The 18,043-nt window shown below is 34.1% G+C and overlaps 1 protein-coding gene across 3 annotated transcripts in view; it reads right to left on the bottom strand.

Moving 5' to 3' along the window:
- Positions 1 to 18,043, bottom strand: part of LOC136025210 (protein transport protein Sec23A-like) — a 62,785-nt gene that overhangs the window by 9,123 nt on the left and 35,619 nt on the right. For all 3 annotated transcript variants that reach the window (XM_065701020.1, XM_065701017.1, XM_065701019.1), the window contains 4 exons: positions 16,748 to 16,848; positions 11,032 to 11,182; positions 8,248 to 8,399; positions 1,447 to 1,627 (listed from right to left, as the gene is read on the bottom strand). In XM_065701020.1, the coding sequence (XP_065557092.1) occupies positions 1,447 to 1,627; positions 8,248 to 8,399; positions 11,032 to 11,182; positions 16,748 to 16,848 (585 nt within the window). The remainder of the gene's footprint in view (positions 1 to 1,446; positions 1,628 to 8,247; positions 8,400 to 11,031; positions 11,183 to 16,747; positions 16,849 to 18,043) is intronic.

Consider the following 18,043-nt stretch of genomic DNA (forward strand, 5'->3'; position numbering starts at 1 on the left):
TGGTTAGACCGTTGTTCAAGCGGTAACAGTGCGCTACACACATACCTAGATAACTTCGAAGACCACACTGCCTTTCCATGACGAAAATATAACAGTTCAAAATAGGGATGAAACCTTTTAATTGACAATGACATTGTATATGTGTTCGAAATATCCAGTTAAAAAATTTTATATTTGTTTCACTGTCAATTAAAAAGTTTCGCCCCTATTTTGTACTGTTATATTTTTACATGCGTGCCAACAATATATTCCTCTTTCACACGGGATCCCATCTAGCCCATGTCCGCCGTATAGCATTCAAACTTCTCTCTTCAGGATAGGCGGGGAGGGGGTGCCCGCCGACTCCAGTCACTTTCCAAATAATATCTATTCATTGCCTCAGCTCAGTCCGGATTATCATCAGGGGTTCCAGTTGCAAATTTTTAATTAATTAAATACGTTTATTTTTTCTCAGCTGCCTAGTCTGGGGTAATACCATTTTACTGACTACCTGGGCATAATTGTTGGTAAAACTACCTGAGCTTGTGACAAGCCTACACAGACAGTCCACTAAATATAGGTCAACCAATATTTAATAAATTATTTATCAGCCCAACTGTCTTATCCTATAAATTGGTTCACTCGCCAAACACTCTAGGCAGACAGACCCTTTTAAGCTTTGGACGCTTATTCCCCTTGCAATTCCAGGCAACTTGTTGGTCAACTAACATTGAATTGAGTTTTTTTAGTGCAAATGTCTAAGTTTATGAATTGAATTAATCGTCTTGCCTGACACTCATTGCGGATGAACCCAATTTGGCTTTGGACGCTTGTTTGCCTGTCATTCCGCGCAAATTAACGGTCATGTGTCATTCTAAATTCTTGGTCAACCTAACTAAGACAATAGGTAGGCGTGCCTTGTTTGCCTTTTATTACAGGCGATCTAAGGGTCCTATGTCAATTTTAAATTCTTGGTCAACCTGCCTGAGACTCTAGGCGAGCGTGCCTTTCTTAAAGCTAACAAACAAGTACTGGTCCAATAAGAGAGTCATACTTACTCCCGCCATACACCCGTGCCATTTAACCAAACACTTGGAAAACTATAGGTTCTATGACTACCTTAGTTCTTTCCTAGGAATGACATATGGACGAATGATAGATAGACTTATCTATTAACAAATCAACTGACATCACTTTTATACAATGCTAATAAAGGCTAATAATTGAACTATGTGTCTTGGCCTTTTCTACAATTAACCATGGCTTGATACCCACAACTACTTGATTTTAATTCAACTGTAGGTTCTATCGATCACTTTAGCATCCTTTACCAGGATCCCTTCAGCACGACAGTTTTCAACAAAAGATGAGTCGAAGGTGATACCAGCTAAATACAGCCTAATACAGTAATTTTTTTTGAAACAAAAGCAAAACCAATAATTAAAAGTTGACTTCGATAATACTTACAGCTCCATGATAGACAAGAACGTGAAAAAATGTGTCCATTAAAAGAATCGTGTCCTTCTTTAGACTTGTGGCGTCAAGACTAACTGGCGTTGATTCTTTCCCTGTTAAGGAACTATACTCAAGTAAATAAGGTTGAATCATTGTTATACCACTCTCTGTGTCCTCTCTCAGCAATATTGACCTATAAAGTATTTAGAGTGTAGTACTTCCACAACGTTATCAGAATTAGCATGTTATACCAACACTTCTTACCCACAAAAAACTTTAACAAAAAAAATGAATGGCTCATTCACAACTATGTTTGACATAAACATGATTAGTACATGAAAAACGTTCGTAGATACGTTATCACAAACAATGGTTATAAAAAGAATAGATGATTTTTACAAATTAAACGACACAAGCAAAATCTTTTGAGTAAGTAAAAATTGTTGCCGATTTTTAATGGTAATTTTGAGATAGATAGAATTTGACTCGTCTGGAGAGCATTTATAAGGAATCTATAAACAAAGGTTCATAAAATACTCGTATATCAAGCTCACATAAAGGTAATTTTGGGTAATTTCTAAAGTCATTTTGGGATAAATTTCGGCTATAAAATTTGACTCGTCAGAGAGTTTTTATAAGCAACCTATAAACAAAGGTTCACAAAATACTCATCATGCTCACATAAGGACTACAAAAGTGGCTAAGGAAACTTTAAAGAAACTCAAGACAATTCAATATGTTCCAAATTTGGTAGATGTGCATATTTGTCAACATAAGCATATGCTGACATTTAGATGCATCCACAAATACACGCAGAATTGGACTCACCTAATTAGATTCCCAATATTTTTCTTGACTTGAAAGTAAACACTTGGCTCAAATTTCTAACTGACAATTCCTTTCTAAGTACCACCAAGGGGACAATACTTTGGGGCAAACAAATACAACGTAGAGACAATAGGGAAAATTTCAAGACAGTGGAAATTATTTCTGTAGATATTTCGGCCCTATGTCCAAGGGCCGTCTTCAGCACAATACAAGAATAAGAGAGAAACTATATATATATATATATAAAAGAACTTACATCAAATTGTGAGGATTAAAAATTGAATAATTAAAAACACTTTTTAAAACTTTTTTAAAAATAGCCCTAGCATCCTTACTTCAACGAAGTTCAACCAGGACTGGCGAAAAGAATGAAATGAGAATATAAGCTCATTCAAACTGAAGAGAATAAAATGATTAGATGCAATTTCTTAAAGCTAATCTTGCTTGTTTAGCAGCCTGTCTCAAAGGTCTTTTCGTAGTTGGTTCAGTACTATTATAAATCGGTTTAGTAAAATATTTTGTTAGATCATTTTTAATTAAATTTGAGTATAAAGAATTTAGTGAGTATTCCCCCAAGGCCCTGTTCAAAGAAATATTATTATTTATTTTGAGATTAATTTCGATTGATTCTCGAACCACCTGTTTTATTCCCAAATCATTACTAATGAGTGAAGAGTTTTCAAAATGTATAATGTGGGACGGATTATTAAATATATGCCAACCTAAAGCAGAATCAAAGGAGTTGTTGGAACTATTTGAAATTAAGGCCTTGTCTATGTCATTTTTATGCTGTTGTAACCGTTTGTCTAGATTCTGATGGGTCCTGCCGACATAGTATTTTCCGCAATCACATGGTATTTGATAGACCCCTCTTTGGCGAGTAACTGGGGTCTTATCTTTACCCGAATTTAAGAAATTGATGATTTTAAAATTATTAGTAAAAACTACGTACAAGTTATTTTTTGTGCAAATATTTTTTAATTTTGTTGTGATCTTTGGGATATACGGAAGATAGACAATATTTGAGGGCTTATCAGTAGCCTCACATTGTGAAGTATCTTCTTCGATTTTACAAGAATGTCTTTTTATTCTACGGTTAATTATTTTATTGACAAAAGGAATGGGGTATCCATTACCAAAAAGAATATCTCTGATAAAGTTTATTTCTGCATTTATATATGAATTGGAGCAAATATTCAGGACAAGATCAATGAGGGAAGTTACAACTGCTCTTTTAACTTGTGGGGGGTGATTTGAATTAAAGTGAAGATATCTATTGTTTTGTGTTGGCTTTCGATATATAGTAAAATTCAGTTGATCAGCATTGCGAATAATTAATACATCTAAAAACGGAAGTTTATTTTCAATTTCAACTTCTAGGGTGAACTGCAAATGTCGGTCATAAGTGTTAAGATGATCTAAGAAGCCCCGAAGCTCAGCTTCCCCATAATTCCAAAGTGAAATTACGTCATCCATGTAACGACCCCAATAGACGTGTTTTAAAAAATAAGAATTCAATGCCCAATTCTCAAGATTATCGACGTAAATATTTGCTAGTAGCCCGGATAAAGGTGCTCCCATGGGTAACCCATTTTTTTGCTGATAAAAAGAATCGCGAAATTGAAAATACATAGAAAACTTATTACAAATTTTAACAAGAGTCATTAAAACTTCACAATCAATTCCTGTCGCTGAAGTCTCGATCAAGTGGTAATTTTCTTCTATTTTGTTTTTTAATAATTCCTCTGAAATAGTTACATCTATATTTGTATACATTGAAACAATGTCGAAACTACTAACTATTGTGTTTTCTGAAATACTTGTGTTGCTAAGTTTTTTAACCAAATCTGCAGAGTTACGAATATAGGAATTTTGAGAATACAATAAAGGTTTGAAAGCTGTACAAAGCCATTTTCCAATATTGATAATGGGGGCTTTAGTACACGCTACGATAGGTCTTAAGGGAATACCCTGTTTATGTATTTTGGGTAAACCATAGAGTTTAGGACAGAAACTACCACGGGGAAAAAATTTATTGTATAGTTGTGGGGTGATTTTACCATTTTGTTTTAGCTGCTTTAATTCATTTATAATATTATTAGTGAACTGATCAGTAGGATCATGAGTAATTGTTTGATATGTAATTGTGTCATTTAAATGCGAAAGAATTTTGTTGTCATAGTATGTCGTATTCAGGACAACAAGTGAATTGCTTTTGTCTGCTTTAGTTATTATAATAGAAGGATCTTTTCGGAGATTAGATAGTATTTTTATGTCATGCAAATTTTCCGGTGTGTAATTGGTAGGAGGCTTAAACTTTTTTTGGCTGTTATAGAGGATATTTATAAGACCAGATCTAACTTCATCCGAGTTAGAGACAGAAGGATAGTGTTTATGCAAAGCGGACTCTAGAGAGGAAACTATATCTGCCACAGGAACCTGTTTCGGTAGAAAAGAAAATTTTTGACCTTTTTCTAGTGTTTCGATTTCCTGGGGTTCCAATGTTTTAGAAGAGAGGTTAACGATAGCAGGTCCAGGAGTGAATCTTGAAGAATAAATACGGTTTCTGATCGAAGATTCATTTCGTAAGCCTTAAAATTTTTTATAGAGGCGTTCCTTGGACAAGCGAAAATCTTGGCTAAACAAATTCCTTTCTAATCTAACAACTTGAGCAAAATCAACGGTGGACAGGTTTTCCAGCAAAAAAGTTTCCAACGATTTTCTCTCTGAAGAAATAATATGTCGTTTCTGTTTTTTGTCCTTAATAATATGGACTAGGGTTTTTAACTGTAGTGTATGGGCAAATTGCGCTTCTTTCCGGGTATTTAAATGTAATTTATATCTTAAAGACTTGGGACTTTGGGGCCTCCCCAGCAGCTCTTTTTTGGACATTTCTATCTTAGAAACACTGAAAAGTAAATCCACTTGAATCTTACATACAGAAAAGCGATATTCCCCTATATTTTTTAAGTAAAACGGTTCAAAATAGGGATGATACCTTTTTATTGACAGTGAATAGATATAAAATTATTTAACTGGATATTTCGAACACATATACAGTGTTCATCATCAGCAGTGTACAGTTCATGCTGCTGGTGATGAAAACTGTATAAATGTTCGAAATATCCTGTTAAATAATTTTATATCTATTCACTGTCAATAAAAAGGTATCATCCCTATTTTGAACTGTTTTACTTTCGTCATAGAAAGGCAGTGTGGTCTTCGAAGTTATCTATATATTATTTAATTAAAAGAACTTTCTGAGAAAAGAGTTTTTCAAAGGAAATTAAAGAGCGATATCAAACTTAAGATCAGAAAAAATATATCCCTATAATAAATCAAACTAAAAAAGACTATAAACTACGGTTAAAGAATAAATGAAACCGAAAACGAACAGAAATCAAATAAACAATCATAGCGAACATAGAGATAGTATATTTAACATAAATGTATAAATAAACCATATACGACCAAAATTAAACTGAATATTAACGTCAAAATTAAAACAAACAAAAATCACTGCAAACAGGCGTTCAGTTACTGCCCTTCTTTCCCTTCCCTAACAGTAAAAGTCTAAAACCTATTGCGTCATTTGCGTTTTACTGAAAACTTTTTGTCTCGAACAGCTCTAGGAAAGTAATGAAAATAAACTAACCATATAACATAAAATGATATTAATTACTGAAAGCTTTCATTGTTACAGTATAATTTTTTGTTTCATTGTTTCAACAAATATAAAAGAACATATTTATAATATAATTCGTCTTCAGTTAAGCGCAAATGACGCAATATGGTTAGACTTTTGCGGTTACGGGAGGGAAACGGACCAATAGCCAAACTCCTGTTTCTAGTTATTTTTATTCGTTTTAATTTTGACTTAAAAAATCAATTTAATTTTATTAGTTTTAAGATTTATTTATTAATTTATACTGGTAACTCTTATCAGTACATTTCCTATGATTCTTTATTTAATTTCTTTTTCTTAGTTTGAATTATAATATGGATCTATTCCTGCTGGTCTTAAGTTTAATAGAGCTCTTTAATTTTCTTTGTAAAACTTATTTTCGGAAATTATTTTTTTAACTGTTTCCGTTCGTTGTTGATTGCCAAAGTTTTAAGTTTTGCAACATCCCATTTCAACGTCAAATTTTCTTTTTCAACATCAAAATGTCATGAAAGTTTCGAAATATCAAAGTGATATTATTTCAACATCAAAGTTTGAAAGTTCAACATTTCCCTCAATATTCCCTGTAAGTCATAAGTAGATGTAGCAGCAATTGAAATCAGTCGTAATCACAGTTGGAAATAGTCACAGTTGCAGTCGCAATAATAGTAGTAATGGCCCTATATAGACACAGTAATTGTAGTAAAAGTAGTAAATAATAGTAGTAAGACACAGCCGATGCGCTTTTTTGATAACTTGGATACATATAGTTTTGTTACTTTATTTAGCTCTACATATCCCTCTTCCGAAAATTTGCCTCAGTACCCTTAGACAGATCAAGGAGCAAACATTCTCCCTTCTCTAAATGATAAATCCTGCATTTAAAAAATGAACAAATTGCATAATTTATCCTTGCCCCACGGGCCGTGGGGACATGGTATCCTCAGAGATATAGCTATAAGGCGTCACGACTATCTTGAATCAAAGACTTGTTAAGATTTAAAAAGGCAAAGGGATGGGGGGGCTGGTTGCCCTCCGTTCCCTTTTTAACATCTCTCTCAACATGACTTTAAAATTTGTACTTACCCTAGTCATTCCTCCGATATTGCTGTTGTGTCCGTTTGACAGCTCTCCTGCATTTAACTGTGTTTTGATTTTATTTGACGTCCCCCTCAATATTTTCTAAAAGTTTTAACTTAATACCATTAGCCTTTTTCGAAATTCAGGATTAAACCTGCGTTCTTTTCCCATGACTATACATACAATGGGCACCTTACATAGCTTGCAATACTTGCCCCAGGGACTGCAGGCGGTTATTTCAGCCCTGGAGGGAGACTTACTTGATCTTTCGACCATTTGATCAAGATTACTGTTCCAAAATTTTAATCAGACATCTCTGGAGAGAGGGGGGCTCAAAAGGGAATGGGAGAACTCGTTCTCTCCAATAGCTCTTCAACATCCCCTGAAATTTTCAACTTAATATCCTCACCTGTCTATTAGATATTACTGATACGCCCTTCTGACAACTAGCACGCCCACAGGGTATTGTATTGTGTACACTTTAGCATTGCCTCTGACAATTAGAACTTAAATGAATTTGAAATATGTGAAAGAAGTGTAGTAAATGGTTGTCGCCGTCGTGAAGCAACATATGTCATGGTACATAGTGAAAGAAAAAAGCGAGGGTAATCTAGATAAAATTTACTCCAAGTGCGACAGCGCCACCGTAATCGAAAACCAGCAGGACCTCATTAATTCATGAGCAGCAACCATTGCAGTTGTTAGATTCTTATGAAAAGATTCCTGCTAGGATCGTCCCTAGAACCCGATAAATCACAAGTAGGAAATTAGCTTTTTCGTCGAACCTATTTTTAGTAATACCTGTCAGCCCACTCCAGTAGAAGTAACAACGACAGGTTAAAGACCCCCTTCTAGGAATCCACAAGAAGTTTAACGTAGGAGCTAGAGCCATTTTACTTTGCTTCTTGTTTATACTACTTAATTTGTTTTAAAAGCTATTTCTTCTTTGTAGAAGACAAGTCTAAATTGTGTAACTTCATTATCGCTTTACTATCTTCTTATAGCAAAAGGGTTTCAAATTTCGACCTCTTATCGTTTTCGACTGCTGATCGCTAATCACAACAAAATAAGAAACAAGTAAATAAAGAGGAGAGAGATAGGGGAGAGAGAGAGAGAGAGAGAGAGAGAGAGAGAGAGAGAGAGAGAGAGAGAGAGAGAGAGAGAGAGAGAGAGAGAGAGAGAGAGAGAGAGAGAGAGGAGGAAAGGGACGAGAAAAGGAAGAGAGAAGAAAGCGTATTTACCTATAAAAGGTGGTTTCGTCTGGACTGTTATTGAAGAACTGAAGAAATGGTGATCGTCTTAAATGGTATACAGCTTGAGGGAAAAATTCGAGACTTTGAGGCAGGAGATACGACTCCGGTTGATTTGTCGTAAAGGATGAGAACTTCTGACACTAAAATTAGGAATAAAAATCTAACGGAAAGTTTGCTATACAAAAAAGGTGGCTTGACGTAAAATTATAACTCAGGGCCTCGAGTATATGAGTGAAAACGAGTTTAAAGTCATAACAGTTGAAAGGAAAACGATCAACTAATTAGGTGTATATTCCACAAATTTAAGATTAGAGATGACCATTTAAACCAACGATTCTTAATAGGGGGAATGAATCCTCTTTGGGGGTATAGGAATAAATTGGTAATTGATCCCTAAGAATTCATTTGGGAGTTATATTTGCAACTAATTTAAGAAATTATGATTATTTTCTTGACCGGCAAGTGAGCTGGAAATAGACCTTGATAGTCATTTCCTAAGGGAATAAAGCCAAAAAATATTCACCCAAAAAACGACAAAAAATCCAACTTACTGGGTTTATTTTTATAGAACTTTATAACATCTTAGGAATTTGAACACAAAAGTACGCAATAAAGCAAATTATTGCTAAATGGAAGCAGGCAGTCTTGTTAGTCTTTATTATGAAGGTTTTTATTAAATAATTTTATCAAGGTTTAGTAAAATAAGTTACAAGTCTCTATTATTATATATTAAATTAAAACTGAAGAAGGTTACAGTAACACTCTCAAGCCACTGTCAAGTTTTATCCAAGAACCATTACTATTATTGTACACGTTGTTATTTTAAACGATCTCTTTTCATTTTTTCGTAAGTACAGAAAGCGGAAAATTGTTTGCAATAAATTTAATGAAACTAAAAGCGACAATCACAGTTTTAGGCACATGCATTTTCTGTTTTAATAATTATTTTTTCCAGGCAATATGAAGAAAGTCTGACTTATCTCAGAGTAGAAACGTTTTTCCTTATATCAGTAATTTCATCACTGTAAAAATAGCCTTGATTCTATAAAGTAAAGAAAGTATTGACAATTTTCAGTATTTTTAGGTTATTTATAACAGAAAACGAAAAATAAGATAAGAAGGTAAAGATAGAGATTTCCAGAGTTTTCTTTTATATGCTCTATCTTGTCTTCTCTAAAGTAGCGATGAAAAATTCCAAATTTTCAGCGAAATCACGAAAATCTCTGTCAGTCCTAAAAAATTCAAAATATAACCGAATATTCAGAAACTTAATAAAAAAAACAATTCCAAATATTGGCAAAATTATTTTCGTGCAACAGAACTGACCAAAGAGAAAATTTACAAAAGCCAAAAAGTGCCCCCCTCACCCCCTCCACGTCGACCTCTCAGATGCAAAATCAAACACGTCGAGACTTAACTCGTTTTTTTTTTAATTTAAGCATTACAACACTGGATGACTCTTTATTCTTAATTTTGATATGAATATCCCCAAAGAATGAGACTGGATTCTAAAACAGCAAAAAAAATAGGCTATCGGACAGTCTACGATACAGGGACAAACTCCCAAATCAAAATTAAACATACTTAAACACGTTATTTACACTCATACACATAAACAAATGTTAAACATCATTCCTATTTTTCCAAACAAACCATTTGTACGAGTTCATCGATATTAAATAGCGAGGTAAATCGAAACAGCTCCGAAATAATTTCCTTAATTGGTTAACTTTGGCCACATTTCAATACAGTCCCCGGTAACATTTATCCACTTGTTCCATCGCTGTTAATCTTTATACACTTCTAGCATAAAGCTGTTTGGTTTGACCTCAAAGCTGTTTTTGTACCTGATTTTAAACGCCTCATTATTGGATCGAAAATCTTTTCGACGTAGAGCCTCATTTAAGGGGTCGAAGCAAATGAGTCTCTTGGACGGGGTTAAGCATGGGTGATTTGGAACGATCTCCCACTTTAGTTGTTGAAATATTTCTAGATTAGATAGCGCCACATGTGGGCACACATAGACCTGAAGAAAATCCTAGTCACACCCCTAGTAAAGAGTCCACGGCGTAGTAAGTCATTTTCACACCATTCTGAAATCCACAAAAACCAAAATATTAAGGCTATCTTCACGATCAATGAACCATCAACAGCCAGTATTACAGCGATATGCTCACAAAAAAAATCCCGACCTTTCTAGCGAAAAGACATGGACTCTTGACCAAAAGTTCGACTTTTCTTCAAAATAATGTGCGCCCATATGTGGCACTGCTAAATCAAGGAAAGGTTGAAAATAGTTCCAAATCGCCTCTACAGTCCTGACCTTATCCTTCACACTTCTGTATCCGTTAAAGAGGCTTTACGCAGAAAACATTTTCGATCCAATGAAGAAATTACAAATCAGGTATAACACTAGGTTTCTCAATCAACCAACAAATTTTGATGCCAAAAACACACATTTTTTTTGTATCAAACAACCAAAGAATTGTATTGACTAAATAAATAGTTTCTGAGGAACAGCGATTTGCCTCGTTACTTATTGAGTGATCCTTGTATTATAAAAATAAAACTACATGGCATCTTCTTTTTAAATTTGCTTAGCTGTTCGTTTTACAGAATTACTCATTTCCTTTGAGAAATCTGCTCATTTATAGACTGTTAAAGTCAAATAATTGCAACTTGTTAGATACTTTTCTCAACTTAAGGACGTTTCACATGCAGCTGTTTTCCTTGAAAGATCTGGACAGACCACTAGACAACCAAAAGACTTACTATCTTAATGAGATTTCTATCCAGCCATCTCATGACATCAGGTGCATCTTCCCTTTCTAGACGGAAGACTGAAAGACGAGCAAGCAAAACAGCAGCAGCGTCTTGGTCAAACCAATCTCGTATCACTGGATCGTCGGAAGAGGTAAGATAACTAAAAACATTAAATGATATTCAATAAACAACTATTTTGAGCTTATCACTAAATGAAATTCAATATATATACATATATATATATACATATATATATATATATATATATATATATATATATATATATATATATATATATATATATATATATATATATATATATATACACTAGCTGTTGGGGTGGCGCTTCGCGCCACCCCAATGCCTAGTTGGTGGGGCGCTTCACGCCCCCCCAAGCCCCCCCGCGCGCGTAAGTCGTTACGCGCCATTGTAGTTGTGTCCCACCTGTGAATATATATATATATATAAATATATATATATATATATATATATATATATATATATATATATATATATATATATATATATATATATATATATATATATATATATATATATATATATATATATATATATGTATATATATATATATGTATATATATATATATATATATATATATATATATATATATATATATATATATATATATATATATATATATATATATATATATATATATATATATATATATATATATATATATATATATATATATATATATATATATATATATATATATATATACATACATATATATATATATATATATATATATATATATATATATATATATATATATATATATATATATATATATATATATATATATATATATATATATATATATATATATATATATATATATATATATATATATATATATATATATATATATATATATATATGTTGCATATAAATAGATTGTCAGGTTTACTGACTCTTGAACATGCAACATATAATTGTCCATGGGAAAAACAATCCGTATTCAGATCTATACCTCATTATTCTAATGATGTGTCCCTGTGTCCCGGTCGTCATTTATATTCCCTGTGTCCCGGTCGTCATTTGTGTCCCGGTGTCCCAGTTTGTAATTTCTCTTTGAGTGTCCCAGTCGTCATTTATATTCCCTGTGTTCCGGTGTCCTGGTCGTCATTTGTGTCCCGGTGCCCCAGTCTGTAATTTCTATTCGAACAATCCCTGTGTCCCGGTCGTCATTTATATATCCCGCCTGTGCCCCCGGCGTCCCCGTTGTAGTTGTGTCCCTGTGTCCCGGTCGTCATTTATATTCCCTGTGTCCCGGTCGTGATTTGTGTCCGGGTGTCCCAGTCTGTAATTTCTTTTTGAGGTTCCCAGTCGTCATTTATATTCCCTGTGTCCCGGTCGTCATTTGTGTCCCGGTGTCCCGGTATGTAATTTCATCAGCTGACAAACATGACGTCAGTCGACAAACAACTTCATGACGCATACAGCTCAATCCTTATAATGACGTCAGTCGACACACAAACATGACGTCACTCGACACACACACACACACAGACAACTTATTTTTATATATATAGATATATATATATATATATATATATATATACCTGATATGCGTGTGTGTGATACCGTGAATAACCAAAAATCCTTTTTATCTTCGTAGATATAATTACAGACCAAGGATTCTTGTCTATTAATGTCAAAAACTTTTTTGGCTTCAATCTTTAATACGTCCCTTTTTGTACTATTACTTGCTAAGGCTCATAAACACAACTCATAAACACAAAGACAATTATTTCTCTGGCGATCATATGCATCATAGCAATGACAATCGGGATAATGTCCAAAAAATCGAAAAAACAAAATAATGTTAAAACAAAGTATGTATTTTCTTAATTTGACACATGGAGCTCTATTGTACTATTACTTGAACTTTCCTAGACTTGACAATCCAATGTGTATTTTGCAAAGGGATGATTCCTTTGGTAACATTTGAAAACTATGTTACTAGAGAAAAGGGCCTCAATTAAGAGCTTATTTTATCCCACAAAGTTGTCAATGATAGCTGTAATTATCAATACCCAACAATTAAGATCTTACAGTTGCGTTAAAAATGCAATAATAACGCCAAAAGTAGTAAAAAAAATTTCAACAGCTTTAGAAAAGAATTATATATACAGGAAACATTTGGTTGTGGCATAGAAGAAAATTGAGCTTGCAAAAACCCTTGCTGTTTGTTCAAGTTAATACGTTTATTATTACTTTTTGTCACTCTACTGTTTAGTGCTGCAGTGAAAACAACTATGATTTTAAATTTTGGAAGCTTTTAAGCCAATGGACAAGTATCCTAAGGTATTTCGACCTTGTTTGTTTTAAAGGGTTTTACCATAATGAGGATCACAAGTTAGCCTCATTGTTGTTTTTTTCTTAGGATAAGAAAATCTTTAAACTCAACAAGGTACGATTATACTGTATGTGGTAACAGGAAGTTTTAAGTTTTTTGCTAGCCATGTCAAGGTACCACAGGTAAAATTCTGTTTATATTTCTATATTCTTTTGATTTTCCATGACATTGTATGAGTCGATGAGCATTCGACCCATAGTCTGTTTTTTGGCGAAATACATGAAAATCACATGGCACTCGGAACAGAAACTGACATTTAAAATTGGCTTAACCCCGAGTTATTGGTTCTCCGAAATTAGAATTGTTCGTGAAATTGAATATTCGAATCATTACAAAATTTGGACCATAGTGGCCAATGAAAATAAATACGGTTCTAAACCTCAAAGAGTCACCTGTTAAGGTGTCCTTTGTTTTTTCTAGTTTCAAAGTACACTGTTATCATCGTTGCAATCGATATCATAAAGCGCTTAAAAATATGCACTCATAAAGTGCATAGAGTTATGTATACACTTCCTCTTTTTTCCAATCTCTATCTAATCTCTCTATCCCTAACGTAAAATATTCTTATTAACGACAAAAGAACATATCAAATGATTTTTTTTTAATCCGACCTGAACCTGAAGTATTAGAACCTAAAAGCAATTTCATCGATTACATTTCGGACTATAAAGAACGGTTGCCACTGCTTACAAAACCCCAGGCCGGAATCCCGTCATTTATATGGTGCAGCGAGCTACCTTGCTATATTTTCGCCCAAAAGTAGATCAGCCGAATTTTTCAGAATTTAATTGTAACAAATGAATATTTAGTGGGTTATGTCAACAAAAATAGGAATCCAATTTTTTTCTCAAAAGAGAAAAAAAAGAAGCAATACACTAATTTAACTTCTAAACTTAACAGCACCACAACGCTACTTCTAGACGTTGCACCAATCATCAAAGCCTTTGAATCAGCAGAATCTTCATAATCAATAATACTTCTCAGTAATTCGCCTGAGCGTAAACATTTAACCAACTAATACGCTGTTCTATTACTGCTTATACCATCCCAAAATATCCCCATACTGACTTATCTGCTTCCTTATTTTCAACAGAAAGATATCGAAGATCTTTTCCCGTCTGAATTGATACGTAACTTAAGTGAATCTTCTCCTTCTCCACCGTTTTACCGTAATATCGTTTTACCGTAAATGATACGTAAATTGAGTGAATCTCTTCCTTCTCCTCTGTTTTACCGTAATACGTAAATTATGTGAATCTCCTCTTCTCCTCCGTTTTACCGTAACTGATACGTAAATTAATTTAATCTCCTCCGTCTTACCGTAATACCGTTTTACCGTAATTGATACCTAAATTGAGTGAATCTCCTCCTTCTCCTGTTTTACCGTAATACTGTTTTACCGTGCTTGATACGTAAATTATGTCAATCTCCTCTTCTCCTCCGTTTTACCGTAATTGATACGTAAACTAAGTGAATCTCCTCCGTTTTACCGTAATTGATGCGTAAATTGAGTGAATCTCCTCCTTCTCTTCTGTTTTACCGTAATTGATACGTAAATTATGTGAATCTCCTCCTTCTCCCTTTTACCGTAATTGATACGTAAATTAAGTGAATCTCCTCTTCTCCTCCGTTTTACCACTCATTTGAGTAAGCATTATTTCATAACGTTCTATTTGCATTTTTTTTTTTGCTAAATTCCTAAAATTTTATGCCCCCCAAATTACCAAAAGAAAATTGAATAAACAATCCCAATAGTTTCCCTCTTCTTTGTTATTTATACCATCTCCTTCGTTTATCTCTCACTACCTTGGCCTAACCCCTCTGTCATTATATTAGCTTGATTAATTCCCATAGATTCTGCAATTTTCCATTGTATGTATCTTTTATAACTGTTATTAAAAATGAATAAGGACAATAGTTACAAAGATATTGTCATAACACAAGCCCAAAATTGACTAAAATTGAAGATAATCATATTGACTATGTCAATAGTCGACAGTCTACTATTCTGAATACTTCAGGAAGTTAAGTGGCTATATAAAAGTATAATTTTTATTGTAATTTGTCAATTGTTTTTCTAGGGGCACATTACATATCATAGCAATTCCCTTCCCAACAAAACCCTTCCCCACGAAAGGTTACAGGAGTAAAAGGAAAAAAATCTGGATTGTTGACTATCAAAATGTATATTTTTATTCTCATACAGAAATTTATCAAAGCTTAATTTTTCAAGTAGCCTACTTCTGAAAGGATAAAAAAAAAAAAAGAAATAAACTTTTAAAAACAACACTATGTGCTGGGTATCTTCAAAAAGAAACTCTGTGCTGAGAAAACAAGTAGGCCAATCTATAAAGCTTGGCTAGTTCAAAAAATTTGTGATGAAAAATCCTATGGCTCACAATGCTCTCCAAGTAACTGCAGTTTAATATCGCTTCATGCTACGTTGCTGTATGTATTTTAAGCATGTACCCTTGTTTATGATTTGCGAAAAATTTATTGCTTTGCCAACTTTGTTTGGAACCAGCACCAGAGAACTAGTCCATATACGTTTATGTCTTTTGGGATAAGAACAAACGGACCCCCAAAGCCGTATTGGCTGATTGGTGGGCACGCTGGCGTGGGAATTCTGTGTCCAAGGGGCACGGGTTCAATCCCAGCTGTGACCAGTTATTTAGTTTGGGACGGAGGTCAGCGGCGAGACTCTGTAAGCTCAGCCAGAGTCGACCCAGCTCTAAATGAGTACCTGGAGAAATCTGGGGAAGGTAAGCAGGAAGGGTGTGTGAAAGCACAGGATGGTTGGCCCCCAACCCCCCATTGTACTTCCTGGCTGAAGAGCCATGAAACGGAAATCAGCACCGCCGGTTTGGACCTTAAGGGTCTAGTGCCGTCTTACTTACTTACTTTACTTACCCCCAAAAGAGTACCCACTTGTTGGAAGTTAAGAGTAAATTAACGAAATAAGTGCTGAATCAGTTCGTCATTCTCTGGTTTAGAAATATATTCATTGGAGCTCGTTCGTCAACCTCGGTCAACGTACCGCCACTGACCAGCAAACATGAAAACATAATTACATTCTGAAAGGGTTAGTTATATTCAACTATTAACACTAAAAGAATTAAACCAGTCAATCAATGACAACAAAAGAGACTAATCAATACAATCAAAACAGTCGATAAATAAGGAAAAGAAAGAAGTCTGTTCAAAAACATTCAGCCAAAACTTGGAGACTAAGTAGGTTGTACAAACTAAAGAATATAAGAGGACCACATGAAAAAAGAAAAAGAAAAACTTTTGAATGAGCAGAAAAGGAGAGTAGATGCCCAAAATTAATTGCATACCTCCTAGCGATTGTGGTGACCCTAATCCTTCTCTCACCATTGATATGTTGATAATTCGTTACAAATTGTATATAACCTTGTCCTCCAGCACTGGTTGGGGCCTGAAAAATTCGTTTTTTTTAGAAAATAAATATAACTCACTATCAACTGCACATGGAGGAGAGTGGAAAAAATATCTTATGTGTCCCTCTTCCCCCCTTATTTCTTCCAGACTTAGTAATAACTTAGTCTTAATTTAATAATAAATACAACTATTTTTTAGATAATAATTGCATCTCTTATACAAGGGAGAGGAGGGATTATGGTTTTCAGGGAATTCTCTTAGAGAGTTAGAAACTCTATCAACCAATGATATGAATCTTCTCTTTTTTACTAAAACTGGGTGAGATGAACGAAAATTTAAAGGCATTGCTATCCAAACGGTCTTCAATTGGAATAACTACCTCCGTGAAGTGTTCATCTTGTCTATGCAACAGAAAAACTGTGGGAAAATCGGAGTAGTTTCGATAATTTTGTTAATAATAATTATATTTTTATCCTATTTAATTATATTTCATTAGGATTGAGCGTCAGAGAAACCAGTTTTACTTAGATGAAGAACTTGAGTGTGTGGGCTATAAGTACCCGGTTCTCATCAAACTTGTTTTTTTCCGTTCTATAACAAAGAGCCTACGAATGAAACAACTATACCACAAGCATAACTACTACTACTACTACTAAAAACCAACCGCAGCATAAAACCACCTGAGGCCAACACAACTACCCAAGTTCCCCCTATCCAAAGCCTCCTCTTTACATCCTCCAAGGAAGTTCCCATTTCTCTTAAATCTTTCCTTGCGATATCATTCCGTAAACATAAGTAATAAGCTAAATTGTATACGGTTTTCAAAACTATGACCCAGAAGTTTTTTTATTTGTGAGATGGCCACCGTAAGCGGGGAATTACTGTTGCGGGATGATGTCCTCTGTGTGGGAGAGTATTTTGATTTATTGGTTACAAAAATTTTTAAAGGTTAAAGTAAAATTATACAAACACCCCTCTTTTGGCTGCTGATTAATGTAAAATATAAAATTTAGGTGGTACTTAGAACTTTATGTTTTAAAAGCAGTTTTCATTTCTTAAAAGTTAGTGCCACTGAGAGGAAAGGATATTGGAAAAAAGTCTGGGAACAGGCAATATATTTTTATGAACAAAGTGGTTTCTCTAAAATAGTTGTGCCAAATAACCCACAAACCTGTGTGGAAGAAAGACCAGACAGCCTGATTAGATTGGGATCAGTAGCAAAATTACTTGAA

This window comes from Artemia franciscana, chromosome 3, assembly GCF_032884065.1.
Source record: "Artemia franciscana chromosome 3, ASM3288406v1, whole genome shotgun sequence".
Classification (NCBI taxonomy): Eukaryota; Metazoa; Arthropoda; class Branchiopoda; order Anostraca; family Artemiidae; genus Artemia; species Artemia franciscana.